The sequence below is a fragment of the Phyllobates terribilis genome, unplaced genomic scaffold (assembly GCF_046119375.1).
Source record: "Phyllobates terribilis strain yellow unplaced genomic scaffold, ASM4611937v1 Scaffold_3__8_contigs__length_932513732, whole genome shotgun sequence".
NCBI lineage: Eukaryota > Metazoa > Chordata > Amphibia > Anura > Dendrobatidae > Phyllobates > Phyllobates terribilis.
The window spans coordinates 783,543,584-783,559,406 of record NW_027362763.1 but is presented as its reverse complement, the minus strand read 5'-3'; the positions used below and the strand labels follow the sequence as shown (position 1 = coordinate 783,559,406).

Sequence of the window (15,823 nt, the reverse complement as noted above, 5' to 3'; positions counted from 1 at the left end):
ACATTACTGAAATGCCCAGCAATGGTGGTGGAGACCTTACATGGGTAGAAACATTATGTCTCTTCAGCTGTCCTCGAAGTGCCTGAGCTTCCTCTGCCAATCTCTTCAGCTCCTTCTGAAGTTCTTCTATCTGCTTCTGATGTTCCCTAGACATGAAGATACAAATAGAATACACATAACAGGGCCCAATCCCAGGGACAATGGCTGATGTGGTCCCTCAGACGTAGGTCATGGATGGTGGTTATGTCACAGGGTGGAAAGCTCTATTAGTTGAGCTCCAGGACAGGGATGGGCCAAGTGGAGGCATTTTGACTACCCTTCATTACTCGGCAATAAGTGATTATTTCACCCCAGGGATTGCCTGGTACATTGTTATGGACATCATATTGGTGTTATGAAATATACAGCATAAAACCAAGAGGTTTTTTTTTTATTTTGACTAATCAAATGTGAAATACTAGCTGTTACGTGTCGAGATGTACATCTATAGATCGGCTCTTAATGCTATTGTTTGTAAAGACGGAGCATCATCACAAGGTATAAACTAAGCCCCCCAAAATGTCTCAAGTGTAGTGCCCAAAAGAGTTCGCTCAGTCTCTGCACCTCTATTGCTGGGTAAGACACGACTGAAGATTTGAGACGTAAAATATGTTTTGGAAGTTGTACCGTGACTTGTCTTTGAAAAGCTCGGAGATTTGCTGCTTCAGTTTATTAATCCTTTCATCCCTGGCGTTCACTTCTCTTTGGCTTTGCTCCTGGAATTTTGCCATCACCTCTTCATGCTTCATAGGGAAAAATATTGTAGGTTAAAGGGGTTTTCCACTTTTAGAAAAGAGGACCTCAAATGATTCAAGTAGTATAAAATAACAAAGCCAGATAGTGCTCGCCCTCCCCGATCACTGAGCTCAGCGGCTTGTATCATCTGCATTGACTGGAGCAGCAGCGGGGAGTTGGCGCTGGAGTGGGGGGGGGGGCATAATCTGACTTTATTTTATGTTAATGGAATCGTTTAAGGTCTACATTTCTATAACTAGAAAACGTTTTTGATCGGTGGGGTCCAAGTGCTGACACCTCCACTGATCACTGACACAAAAGGGCCAAAGCCCTCAGCCAAGCGCTGTTTCCCCCCAGCAATAAAGAGGGGCTTTCTATTGAGACTGTCTTCAGTGTCGGAAGACTATAGTGCTCAGAGGGGGTTTCATTGCCCAACCCCTCCCCCCCACCACTTTTTTTAACCATAGTTACACTTTAATATCACAAATGAAGTTGACATGTGGGTCCAAACCTGATCCTGCAGTTCTCGGATGACTTTTTCATAGTGCTGGATCCTTTCGTGTAATAGCTGCTCCTTCTCTTGCACCATCCTCTGACTTTCTTCGAGTGTCCGCCTGGTCGTTTTATGGTCACTTACTTCATGCTCCATGTCCCTGGTAAACTGTACAGTCTGCAAAGAAAAAAATGGGACCTTGTGTAAAAAAAACACGCAGGCGACATCTGGTTACTATAGGCCTTCTGTACACAGATGAGTGCAGAACAAAATAAATGTGGAGTTACTAAGGATGAACAAATCCATTGTACACGAATCAAACTCATTCAAAGTTTTCCTAATTTAGCAGACTTTAGGAAGTCCAAACTTTTGAGAATTTGAATCGGACAAAACTTTACGTCCCGCCGTCTGCCATTTTGCCGGATTCAAATTCGAAAGAGTTAAGGAACAATCTGATCGGGTGCCGGTCTCCTCTTAAAGGCCCCGTCACACTAAGCGATGCAGCAGCGATCCCGACAACTATACGACCTGTCAGGGATCGTTGCTGCATCGCTAATACATCGCTGGTGAGCTGTCAAACAGGCAGGCTCACCAGCGATGAGGGGAGCAGCGATATCGTGGAAAGAATCGTTCCACGATGTCCTGCTCCCGTTCCCAGCCTGCTGCTTAAGCAGGAGCAGGCTGGTAACTATGGTAAATATCGGGTTACTAAGTGCGCGTGTGCCCCTAGTAACCCGCTGTTTACCATGGATACCACTCTGCTACGGTGCGCTGGAGCCTCCGCTCACCGTAGCAGAGTGGTATCCATGGTAAACAGCGGGTTACTAAGCGCGCGTGCCCCTAGTAACCCGATATTTACCATGGTTACCAGCCAGATCGTTGGTCCCGCTGGTCACACACAGCGATGTGTGCTGGCCAGCGGGAGGCCAACGACCAAAAAATGGTCCAGGACACTTTGCAACGATCAGCGACCTCACAGCAGGGGCCTGATCGCTGCAAAGTGTCACACATAGCGACATCGCTGGTGAGGTCGCTGGTGAGTCACCAAAACCGTGACACAGCAGCGATCTCGCTATGTGAGACGGGGGCTTTACTCTTCGGTAGCACTGGCCAGGCAGCGATGTATGTTCTGAGGTCACGATGTCAGAACTTTTGACAAGGCCTAGGAGTGTGCCAGGTGGCTATGGAAGTCAGTGGGGAGCTATGGTGGCAAGGACAGGTGAGGGTCTAGGTGACTGGGTGAGTATGAATGTTTATTGCTTTTTAACCCCTTCCCTGCCCATTTTTTTTAACTGGGTGAATCTGAGCAAAGCTGCTAACTTCTAGTTTTAGCAGATTCGCTCATCTCAATTTTACCTGTACATCAGCTTCAAACTTCCATTAAAAACAACAAAAGTGAACTGATGATTTGCCACTGCCACAGTGGTAAACGCAGTGTGTGAATTAAGCTTTAGTTCCTGCATAACACGGTGTTACATAGTATGTGAGGCAATATTTTATGTAATGGAGGCATGATGGAAACCTTAGAGGAGATTGTCCGAAAAAAAAACAGTGTCTTTATTTTGTTTCTTTTCCTTCTATGTTGCGGTATGATCACTGGAAATGACAGGCCCAGGGCCTGCGGCTACACTGCCGACTGATAGATTTTAATACCTGTTTCCTCTTCTGATTTTAGGTGCCATAGTTATGATAGGGACCATGTGTGGATTACAATATCTGCATCCTTCCTGGCTTCAAAACTTATGTCCATCATATCATATCATATTTCCCAAATATCTAGCAAGATTGTTGGGGAGAAGAGAGCAGGCGGCGTGCACAATGTGGCACTTGTCCACCTTTTCAAGACCACACCCTTATGTCCCTTTTCTTCGCTCTCCAAGCCTATTTCAGGCACCCACCAAATACAGAAGAAATCTTCTGGCATCCCTTTTTTCCCAGGAGGTTTTGCAAGGATTTAGTGTGCACCCAGATTTGCCATGCTTGAACCTCCCGGCCATTGAGAGATGGTTGACAATTATGGTCTATGTATGTGGGGCTATTGATATATTTGGTCATTTGGATCCGCTACTGGTTCCCATATGCCATGTTGTCATCTAAGCCGGGCTGTACTGCAGCTTTAGGTTATGGGTCTGTAGCCCAGTGTTGAATCAAAGGGATTGTCCAGGACTATTGTGTTAATGGCCTCTCGGTAGGATAGGTCATCTGTTTTTTTTTTAATGGCCTTCAGCTCGATCTCAAGCCATGGTGACTTGATGGATGAATGATCTGTAGGAAGATCGATCTTGTGCAATCCTAGATAGGTCCACCAGTGTTATCTTGATAGTATCAAGCCATCGGTTTGCTGGTCTTCCTCTTAACCTTGTTCCTTCTATTTTTCCGAACCATGATGTCCTTCGTACTCCCAACAAACAATTGATATCTGCTGGGAAATAAGCTGCAGAACTTGGCAGCAACCAGTAAACCATGTAAGAAGCTACAGCACTCCATTCTGTACAATGCTTACTCCGTCCTCTGCTGGAGTAGATATCCGCTGATGTGGAAACCCCCTCCGATCTCACATTGACGACATAGGCCATCAATATGGTAATCCCAGAAAACCCCTTTAACCTGTTTCACATTTTCAGTCCTCCAACAGGACCTTTAATAACTTTAAATTACTAGTAAAACCTGGCACTTGACTTCAGTAGCTAGAACCAAATGGCTTATTGCTAATAAGTGCCCAGCGCAGGATTTCCGGCTGATGAATGAGACAAGTGGTGCATGGTTAATGTAAGATCCAAATGTCAAAGCAGTATTTATTGATTTACTATAAAATAATAATGGTACGAGCCACATTTAGCCCATCACTTGGGAGCGTTTCATAAAAAGGAATCAATAATGGCTGGCGATAATACTGAATCATCAAGTCAGGGAATTATTCATAATTTTCCTCCAACTCCTCGAAAACAGCCATTAGTATTTTTACATTAAATTGCATATAAAAGCTGATCCCAGACGTCGCCATCTAAGCATTTTAGTATTTATTTTTTTAGAAAAACATTAGGAGAGCAATCAACATCAGACGATAAATGAATGAGAAGCAAGTGGATGGGAAACTAATGCACATACAGGTCTCAGACCATCGCATGACACTGCCGTTATTGTGACATATATACACTGAATGGCCACTTTATTGGGGACACCTGACAATTCATGATAGGAGCCTCCCTGTATGAGATCAGACACATGACTCCAAAGTGCAGCAGAAAATTAAGCAACTTATTTTACCGTAGATCAGTTTTAGTGAATCCACAAAAGAATGGGAAAAATCAAGTGATCTGAGCGACCTCTTATGTGGCATGGCTCACTTACTGGGCCAGTACTTCAATATCTGGAAACCTTGTGGGACTTCTCATGTATTGGGGTCAAAAGTATACTGAGAACTGTGGAAAAACATCCAGCAATAGAGCATCCAATGGATGTAAAAAACATGTTAACGGAAGAGCTTGGAAAAGGAAGTTAAAGGGAATCTTTGTAACTTTGGGTTTTTGCAACCCCATCTGAGAGCAGCATGATGTATGGACAGATGGGATGGGATGTTTGCTGCATTTTGATAAATCAGTGTTTTATCTGCTGCAGAGCTAGCAATTCTCTGAATGCTGAGCTCTGTATAACTCCACCCCACCACTGATTGGCAGCTTTCTGTGTACCCTGTGCATAGGCAGAAAACAGTTGTGAGAGCGGGGTTATACAGAGCTCATGAATATGAAGTACTACCTGGCAGTAGGTTTAAGTCCTCTAGTGATAATCTCCTGCTAATAAAGCAGTAAATTTATCAAAAATACAGCAAGCAGCCCAGTAAGTGATAAATCACTGGAATCATGGTCTCTGTCTGCACATTATGCTGCTCTCAGATTAGGTGGCAATTACCTGGTGACAGATTCCCTTTAAGAATCTTTCTGACGAACATGCGGTGCTTGTAAATTACAACCAATATCAACCATGGTAGCCAACTAACGTATCCAAATGCACAACTCATCATCCCTGAGCACAGATGGGCTATAATAGCAAGCAATCCGTTCAAATGTAGGAATGTAAAGAAATGTGACTCCAATGGGCAAAAAAAATTGGACACTCGAGCAGTGAAAGACACTGGCTGGTCAGAAGAATCCAGATTTCTTCTGCACCATGATGATGGGATGAACTCTTCTATAAGCGGTGACACAGTTCAGGCTGGTGGAGGTGGAGTAATGGTGTGAGAAATGTTTCCTTGGCACACCTTGGTTCCTCTGATACCTGTGAATAGATATTTGGACAGTAGGGCTTTACCTAAGCATTGTGGCCAACCAGGTTTACCCCATGGCAGAAGGACACTGTCAGCAAGACAATGCATCCGGACATGAATGGAACTAATTCATAATCATGGATTAATTTCAGGAATATTATTACTATGCTTTGCTTATATAGCGCCATCATATTCCACAGCGCTTTACAGACATGATCACTGTCCCCATTGGGGCTCACAATCTACATTCCCCATCAGTATGTCTTTGGAGTGTTGGGGAAACCAGAGGACCCAGAGGAAACCCACGCAAACACGGGGAGAACATACAAACTCCTTGCAGATGTCGTCCTTGGTGGGATTTGAACCCAGGACCCCAGTGCTGCAAGGCTGCAGTGCTAACCACTGAGCCACCATATGAGACCTTCCTAGTGTTCACATTTTGCAGATCTTTATGTGATAACATTTCTGGGACGAGGAACCCAGTGCAGTTCATCAGGAATTTTGGCTGTGCTGGTTTAGAGGGGCCTGGACTGTCTGTTCTGTTCTAGTAACGGTGGGAGTCGAGGAGGTTGAACCCCCACTGATCTAATATTTATCACCTGTCTCATGTGTAGGTGATAAATGTTAATGACAATAATAACCCTGGAAAAAAAAAAATAATGGACTATCCATCCTTGAATCTACAGACGACCCACAAACTGGTAAATCAGTAGATGATGACTCCATTAAAAAAAAAATGTTGGATTTGTAATGTCACTGTACCTTGGTCTTGATGATTTCATTTAACTCAGTAACCAAATCTTCTTTCTCTGTAAGATATGATTTCAGGGAGAGAATTTCCTTTTCTAAAGCTTCGAGTTTGGAAAGTAACAAATTTTCCTCATTGGATGACACCTAGGAAAAAAAATAAGTTATTGATCTCCTGAGTAATACAATATTACTGGCTATAAAATTAAAGGAAACCTGTCATCAGATGGTTCATGTTGCCAAACCACGGGCACCACAAACCTGTAATGGACTCTCGTACTGCAAATATCTTTGTCTCAGGGCTCATACTCATCTGCGAGAAAAACGGACGAGTGCAATGTGATAAAAAAATAATCAATTTCACTCTGACTAATGTTATTCTATGATCCCCTGCTCATCCGTGATTTTTTTTCTCAGCTCAGATAGAACTGAGAAAAACAAATCGCAGCATGCTGCATTTGGTCATGTATATCGGATGAGACTCGCCAATGCAAGAAAAAAAAAAAAAAAACGCATTATACTCGCATGAACCTCATCTGACTTTTCAGGAACAGCATCGGACCGATTTTATTCACGCTGATGGGTGTGAGCCCTTACTCTGGAACACAGCGGCATTTCGGCGTTAATGTACTTTCACCACATCAAGCAAGGTGACAGATGACTTGTCACTATGGTGGGTCCCATCTCTGAATGATTTACAGGTCTCCCCTTGTGTGAGAATCCTGGGGAAGCCAGCGGTGGTCCTGCCAATCATTAGTCTTCCGTGACTCCTCTTTCATGGCCCCTTTAACGTATGAAACACCACAGAGACAGTCTGACTGAGTAGTCGTGCAAAGTGCCACAGGGTCATCTTTTCCCATAAGAACTTATGAGACCATACGCCTATATTGTGCTGAGTACTGTGCACCATGAACAGCAGTCAGGAGTCTGCAAAAGCGGTAAAGAGGCCATAGGCACCCACAGAGGAGCAGAGAAGCTCCTAGCCAAGTGACCAGACTGTAAGAGGCGTAAAGGCAAGAGAGGCATGTCAGAGACCCCCAGAGATCCAGGTACAAGCTGACAGTCACTTTGGTGCAACCTCAGACATACTGTGAGTCCCCCGATCCTGGTGTAAGGACCCCTGAGAATTGTGGTGCCACTGATGTGAAAGCAATAAAGTTCTACTGTTCATCTACAATGCAACAAGGGCTCCCTTCACTGTCGTTCAAGAAAGAGAGTCCCTATTACATGTTAAAGGGAACCCGCCACTTTGGATGGCATGTACAATCTGAAGGAAGGGTTTTTTAGAGCAGGAGGAACTGGACAGATGGAAATACTACATCTTTCTCCACAAATATGTATAAACTAGCAAATTATCTATTTAACACAGGGGTGCACAACATTTTTGGGTTGAAGGACCACATTGTCAAATTGAAGTACCCCCATGAGCCACAATATTACCATAGTTTTAACTTCTGAGACATTTACTGCATATTGAAAGTATATTAAAATATCTAATATGTGCTGGCTCCATTTAAAGGGCTCCCACCTTATCAGGAAGATAGAGGTACCATACCTTTCTCATGGGTGTGAAGTCCGGACAGGATGAGACCGTGCATTCAGCTCTCTATATTGTAGTGTATGGCAGATGCTGAAACAGTCAAGCGTTTCCCTTCTCACATAGACTACAATGAATATAACACCACTTCTTTACCTCATCTACTCCTTTCTGTGCTACATGAGTAAGGACTCATCAATTCTGCCAAACTATGGCTGCTCCAGACATGTCCATAAAGCACACCATTCAGAAATACCCGTCCCTATGGTGCTACACCATTGGTCTTCTCCATGACGTGGAAAATACATGCAGATGGTTGAGTGCTGAACAGAAGAGCGTCGGGTGCCGCCACACAGAAGAGCGTCGGGTGCTGCATATGACCCCGGGCTGCAGGTTGTGCACCCCTTATCTGTATGTATCCTGCTCATTCAGGGATTCGGAGAATAGTTGGCAGTCCTACTCTGTGACTGACACCTTCCCTAAGTGTAAAGGCATCCACAGCTGTAATCAACTAGCACCGCCTACTGGACTCCTAAGCCCAGAATGAGTAGAGGTTTATCTGAAGAAATTACTACTAAAAGACCAGGACCCCACTATCAGTATTCGGTCAGTATTTTTTCTCAGGAGTGGGAGCCAAAACCAGGTAAGGAACAATCAGAGACAAAGTATAATAGAAACAAGTCACCAATTCTGCATTTATCACCCACTCCTGACTTTGGCTCCCGCTCCTGAGAGAAAATACTGACCGATTACTCACCAAATACTAAGGGGCCATGATCTAGTAATGAGCATTTGCTGATAATGTCCATGTTTATGCGTGCCAAAGATCAGGAATGAGGCTTCCTAGGAATGATCTTTTAGTTATCAACCTATGTAAAGGGCCTTTATCCTAATATAATGATAACAAGCAAGACAGTTGGGAATCAGAATAGACAAAGGTCAATCTATATGATCTCACCTTTATTTTTATTGTTGCATCCATAAAGTTGTCACCTAGGATATATGTGACCGCTGTCCAGCTCAGGAGCTTGGCTGAAGGTATATACAGTGCTGGCCAAAAGTATTGGCACCCCTGCCATTCTGTCAGATAATACTCAGTTTCTTCCTGAAAATGATTGCAATCACAAATTCTTTGGTATTATTATCTTCATTTAATTTGCTTGCAAGGAAAAAACACAAAAGAGAATGAAGCAAAAATCAAATCATTGATCATTTCACACAAAACTCCAAAAAAGGGCTGGACAAAAGTATTGGCACCCTCAGCCTAATACTTGGTTGCACAACCTTTAGCCAAAATAACTGCGAACAACCACTTCCGGTAACCATCAATGAGTTTCTTACAATGCTCTGCTGGAATTGTAGACCATTCTTCTTTGGCAAACTGCTCCAGGTCCCTGATATTTGAAGGGTGCCTTCTCCAAACTGCCATTTTGAGATCTCTCCACAGGTATTCTATGGGATTTAGGTCTGGACTCATTGCTGGCCACCTTAGAAGTCTCCAGTGCTTTCTCTCAAACCATTTTATAGTGCTTTTGGAAGTGTGTTTTGGGTCATTGTCCTGCTGGAAGACCCATGACCTGAGGGAGATCCAGCTTTCTCACACTGGGCCCTACATTATGCTGTAAAATTTGTTGGTAGTCTTCAGACGTCATAATGCCATGCACACGGTCAAGCAGTCCAGTGCCAGATGCAGCAAAGCAACCCCAAAACATCAGGGAACCTCCCCCATGTTTGACTGTAGGGACCGTGTTCTTTTCTTTGAATGCCTCTTTTTTTTTCTGTACACTCTATGTTGATGCTTTTTCCCAAAAAAAAAAAAACGTTTTAGGCTTTCTCAGGTAAGTTTTGGCAAACTCCAGCCTGGCTTTTTTATGTCTCGGGGTAAGAAGTGGGGTCTTCCGGGGTATCCTACCATACAGTCCCTTTTCATTCAGATGCCGACAGATAGTACGGTTTGACACTGTTGTACCCTCGGACTGCAGGGCAGCTTGAACTTGTTTGGATGTTAGTCGAGGTTCTTTATCCACCATCCGCACAATCTTGCATTGAAATCTCTTGTCAATTTTTCTTTTCCATCCACATCTAGGGAGGTTAGTCACAGTGCCATGGGCTTTAAACTTCTTGATGACTCTGAGCACGGAAGACACAGGAGCATTCAGGTCTTTGGAGATGGACTTGTAGCCTTGAGATTGCTCATGCTTCCTCACAATTTGGTTTCTCAAGTCCTCAGACAGTTCTTTGGTCTTCTTTCTTTTCTCCATGCTCAATGTGGTACACACAAGGACACAGGACAGAGGTTGAGTCAACTTTAATCCATGTTATCTGGCTGCAAGTGTGATTTAGTTATTGCCAACACCTGTTAGGTGCCACAGGTAAGTTACAGGTGCTGTTAATTACACGAATTAGAGAAGCATCACGTGATTTTTCAAAGGGTGCCAATACTTTTGTCCACCCCATTTTTTAGGTTTGGTGTGGAATTATATCCAATTTGGCTTTAGGACAATTCTTTTTGTGTTTTTTTCATTGAAGACAAATTAAATGAAGATAATAATACCAAAGAATTTGTGATTGCAATCATTCTCAGGAAGAAACTGAGTATTATCTGACAGAATTGCAGGGGTGCCAATACTTTTGGCCAGCACTGTATATATGTGGCTCTTACCTGAACTACCTTGCTGACCACACTCTTCACAGGTTTCTCCGCTCTGACAGTGATCGGGAAGCTTTTGGTTCCCTTTGTGACTGGCACAATACTGATTGATCTGACATCTTGAATTCCCATCCCAATGCCTGCAATGCTGGGGAGATTTTCTGATTTGCTGGTTCTGCTGCTATAAAATGATTGACTTGTGTGTGGTCCCAGTTCTGAGAATACTTTTCCAGTCGCTCTCGGGTCCTTTCTCTGCCTGGCTGTCATTTCTGCACAGCGGCGATCCTGTTAATGTCGCTCAATTTTTCTGTTACAGGCGGTAATTTATTCTAGGTTGTCTAGAGGATTGCTCATTGCTTCAGGGCAATAACTTTCAAACTGAGAAAAAAAATACAGAATAAAGTTATCTATACATCCACCCCTAACACACTATTTATATTATTATTATTTATTTTTGGTGGGTTTAAAGGGAATCTTCAAAATCAACGGCAATGTGACTACATCTTGTGGTGCTTCTGATTTCTAGAATGAATCTATAGCGTAGACAACTTTTTGGAGCCTAAATTTTGGCAGAACTTGAAGCCCCTTTCCAGCTAACCCTTGTCCCCTTTTCAAGTGATGCAAGAACAGCATTTTAAATACATAGTAAATAGGTCTAAAAACATATTAAAAAAATTGCGCCAAAATTTAGCACATTTTCCATCAAAATCAAGGTGCACACACAATAGTATATCTGTCACACTGAACTAAATGGAATTTTGTTTAATTTTCCCACATGTATTTTTGAAGATTACTGAATTATTAATGCTACACAGTTAGGTCCAGAAATATTTGGATAGTGACTGAATCTTCGTGATTTCAGCTCTGCAGGCCACTATTTTTTATTTAAAATGAAACAACTGAGATGCAATTGAAGTTTAGACTTTCAGGATTATTAAAGGGGGTTGGATGACAATAATAACCTGTCATAGAAAATATTAAAAATCTCTGAAGTCACTCACATTCCTCCTCCCTCCTTTTTCCAGTCACACAGAATGAATCACCACACAGTAGCTGACAGGCTTAAGTCTCTTAGATGTGAACCATCTTAGTTAAGAAGCATGAAGTCCTTTTGATGTCCGAAAGACTGAAATAAGATGCCTTTTGTGAGAAAGACTGAAATTCAGAATGTGAAAAGAAAAAAAAAAGACGTTGAAGCAGGTAGTAGGAAGGGCTAGGATGTCAAAATGAGGGGCAAACAGTCCATAAGCTAAAATTAAAAAGTAAGCCAAAGCAGCTCACCAGTAACCCCAAAAGGGGTGAAATGTGGAAAATGCAAAAGGTAAAAGCTGGTGATAAAAAGCGCTAAGGCATATAAAATTCAGCAATTGCTACCTTTATTGAAGTCCATGTAAAAACACAACGTGTTTCGACAGCATGCAAGCTGTCTACATCAGGTGATTGCTGAATTTTATATGCCTTAGCGCTTTTTATCACCAGATTTTACCTTTTGCATTTTGAAATTCAGAATGGACAGGTAATTAGACAAAAAGATCTTTTCAGACAATAGAGACATGTTGACGCATAGACACAGAAGTGGAACAAACCTTTTGTCCGCAAGAAATACATTGTCCATTCAAGGGAAATATTTACACTAGACACCTTTGTACCTGTAAGAGAAGTGTTGCACCTGCAACAGAAATAGGTCTCCGAAAAAAAAACATGGAATATTGAAATTTGTATAAATCCGATATTAATAAGACATACATGTTCAGCACCGGGGCTAAGAGGGGCTAGAAAATGTCCCTCCCCCCGCTCGCTCAGGACCCCGGCACCATACTTACCCCCCCCCCCCCCGCTCGCTCAGGACCCCGGCACCTGGCGCCATACTTACCCCTCCCCGTGCCTGCGCAGCAGCTCCTGTTTCTTCCGCTGCTGCTGTGTGACATGTCAGGTCAGAGAGCGCGGTGACGTCTTTACACCGCGCTCTTTCCTGACCGGTCACAACGCACAGCGGGAACATGCGGGCTACGCTGGAGTCCAGAGGAGCAGCTGACAAGTGAGGTGAGTATTGGATTTTTTTTTTTATTATTGCATGGGGCACTATGGGGGGGATGTAACATCCTGCATGGGGTATTATAAGGAAGGGGGATGTCACATCCAGCATGGGGCATTATAACGGACAGGGGATGTGACATCCTGCATGGCGCATTATATGGGGGGGGTGAGGGTGGGAGAGTCACATCCTGCATGGGGCATATTCTAGAATACCCGATGCGTTAGAATCGGGCAACCATCTAGTATATATATATATATTTGTCTGTGTCACAGAAGAGCAGATCTCACAACTTTCCAGCCTTCATAGTAATTTTCCTCCTGCTGAAGTCCTATATTCCTCTTTCATTGCCCCAAAAAGTATGATGCCAACAAAAGTGCCCCCCAAACACAGTATGATACCCCCATGGTGCATTCCTCTACATTAGCCTCCACATGCACAGTATAATGACCCTATTGTACCCTACTTCAACTCCCCTGGCAAAGTATGGTGGGACCCAACACAGTATGATCCCCCAACTGTGATCCCCACAGAGCCCTCCATACACTATAATGGGCCTACATACAGTATAATGGCCCACACTACCCCTCCAAACAGTTTGATGGACCCCACACAAACCTTCACACTGTATAATTGCTTTCATACAGCATAATGGCCCCCCCACATAGCCCTCAAAATATTATAATGGCCCCACATAGCCTTCCATATAGTATAATACGCCACCAATAATCCTCCATATTGTATAATGCGCCCCCATAATCCTCTATATAGTATAATGCGCCCCCCATAATCCTCCATATAGTATAATGAACTTCCCATGGCCCTCAATAGAAGATAATGCACTCCTCATAGTCCTCCATAAAGTATATTACACACCTCATAGGGTAAAATGCAGCCCCCATATAGTATAATGCACTCACAGTCCTGCAGTATTATGGGCACCACGTACTCACTGATTTTAAAATACCAATCCTGGTATGTGTGGCCCCCCTCAATCCCCCAATCCTGATATGTGTGGCCCCCCTTAATCCCCCAATCCTGGTATGTGTGGCCCCCCTCAACCCCCCAATCCTGGTATGTGTGGCCCCCCCTCAACCCCCCAATCCTGGTATGCGTGACCTCCTCAATCCCCCAATTCTGGTATATATGGCCCCCTCAATCCCCCAATCACTGCACACACAAAAAAAATAAACACTTATACTCACCTTCCTTCCTCACCTCTGCAGCTCATGTCGGAATCTGAGCAGCGCGCACTCGCAGATGCCGAGGTGAGCTGCTGCTGCCGGTACAGTCACTCCTCTCCACGCCGAGACTATGGGCGTGGAGAAGCGTGAATATGCATGCTTTTTAGCAGCGGGCACTGTCAGCAGGAGCTGCGATTCAGTGCTCCTCCGTGCCCGCTACTAAAGAGAATGAATGTTCCGTCTTCTCCACACCCATGGGGGTGGAGAAGAGGGAATATTCATGTCCCTTTAGCAGCGGGCACACGCGGTAGCTGCAGCAGTGGCTTCTGTGTGTGCCCGCTCCTCCACTGCCGCAAGCTCCCTCCCTCCCCCCACCACTATCCACTTACACAACTCATCCCCCTGCTGCTTGAGGCCCCCTGGCTCACGGGCCCCCCGCAGTTACGGGCCCCATAGCAGTGGCGTGGCCTGCCGCCATTGGCGGTACACCAGTGTCAACAGGTAATAACAGGTAAATGGGGGAAAGTGCAATCGACGTCTCCCGATCTGGAAGGCAGAGGTCCCTTTCCCACAGCCCCAGGAGCAGGTTAGTATAAGCCGGTGTGAACTCAGCACCCATGGCTGTTCCCTGGAGCTGCAGGAAAAAGGACCCCTTAAAAACAAAAAAATTGTGAGTCAATGTGAACTCAAGAAGTTGCAAAACATGACGCGGACGCCAACCGGCATCACGTCTCCATGGTTGCGCATGCATCACTTCCAAGCCGTGGTGCTGTTCGGCGCCCCTTTTTAAACACCTGCACGTCATTTCTCATGTGCCCTGACGAAGGGTAACCGTAACGCGCGTCGGGGCGGCCCTGCTACTACTGAAGCCCGATTCACCTTTTTTGCGTCCCTGTATCTACTGTTCCATCTATTTAGTGGTAAAATATAGACAAATTTGTGTGCTGTGTATTTGGTTGATGGACCTTTTGTGCAGAACACTACACCACACTATGATGTATAAATGAGCCATGTCTCCTTTGGGGATTTCTGCCAGATACACAACAGGGGTGTCATATAATAGATATGTATCTATATAGTTTATAATCATGCCTTCATGATTGATGGGCTAAGCATATTACTAGCAAGGATATTTCTATGACTTTAGGCTCCACTGTGTTGCGTCCTTTATTGCACTTTCCCCCATTTACCTGTTAATGAATAGTTATATTATTTTTATAAGTACCTTGTAGCCTGCGATCATTTTTCTTCCTTCCCCTTTTGGTTTATTGCTATATATGACGATTGGCCCGATTCTAGTCCTAGTATATAGGAGTTAATTCACATATTGTAACACATTATTATATTACTACTGTTCCTATGAATCTCCTTTATGATGAGAATAAAGCCTGAGGGTAAGGTCCGGTCTGCACCAATGCAGGGACTTGTGAACACCCCACTGACTAGAATGGCCACTTGTTCTATCCATGAAAAATATACAACCTAATGTCTGAACAAGGCCTGAGATCAAGACCAGACCAGCGCAGAAAAAACAGATTTTTTTAGTCCAACAAATATAAAACTAAGGAGGATTTTCCATCGTGTGGTGACAGGTTGTGTATATAGGATCCTATATAATCTGACTGCTGACTGCACGGCGTCCATTCTTGTCCCCCGCACCCAGTGATCTCTATGGGCGAGTCTCTGTGGATACAGTACAGGGCTCCGCTGCAGGATCCGCCTGCACTGCTCCGGCTGGATGAGGAATCAGCGGCGGATTCTGCAGCCAGTGCTTCCATTGCAGAACATAAGAAGCACTTTCTGCTCCGCCGGCTGATAGCAAAGAACAATAGCCTGCAGTCACCGGCATTAGCCCTCAAGAGAAGCGCGAAGTGTAATGTCCCTGTAAAATATAAGTTTCCTTTTTACACCTACAAGTACAGGAAAAAGTCACAGAAGCACCAACCCAGCACGAAGCCCCCACCGCGTCCCCCACGTACACCGACCACGGCGGCTGCTGGGTGTGCCAGGATCTCGCCGTGATATTCTCCGCCCTGTCCCGGTTGCTAGGACACCAAAGGACGCTGCACCAGACCCGCTGCACTGCGGCAAGGCAACCAAGCCCCGCGCAACCAACCCTCACACGTGACGTCACCTTCT

General features: G+C 44.4%; 1 protein-coding gene across 10 annotated transcripts in view; it reads right to left on the bottom strand.

Annotated features, from left to right (window-relative positions):
- The window catches only part of LOC141257614 (uncharacterized), an 18,601-nt gene extending 2,778 nt beyond the window's left edge, over positions 1 to 15,823 (bottom strand). Inside the window, exons 1-8 of one of the 10 annotated variants that reach the window (XM_073672369.1) lie at positions 15,599 to 15,823; positions 11,467 to 11,620; positions 10,478 to 10,843; positions 8,774 to 8,920; positions 6,294 to 6,425; positions 1,286 to 1,444; positions 667 to 782; positions 41 to 146 (exon numbers count right to left, since the gene is read on the bottom strand). In XM_073672369.1, the coding sequence (XP_073528470.1) occupies positions 41 to 146; positions 667 to 782; positions 1,286 to 1,444; positions 6,294 to 6,425; positions 8,774 to 8,920; positions 10,478 to 10,732 (915 nt within the window). In that variant the 5' untranslated portion in view covers positions 10,733 to 10,843; positions 11,467 to 11,620; positions 15,599 to 15,823. The remainder of the gene's footprint in view (positions 1 to 40; positions 147 to 666; positions 783 to 1,285; positions 1,445 to 6,293; positions 6,426 to 8,773; positions 8,921 to 10,477; positions 10,844 to 11,466; positions 11,621 to 15,598) is intronic. The other 9 variants (XM_073672371.1, XM_073672367.1, XM_073672368.1 and 6 more) reach the window with 9 other exon arrangements.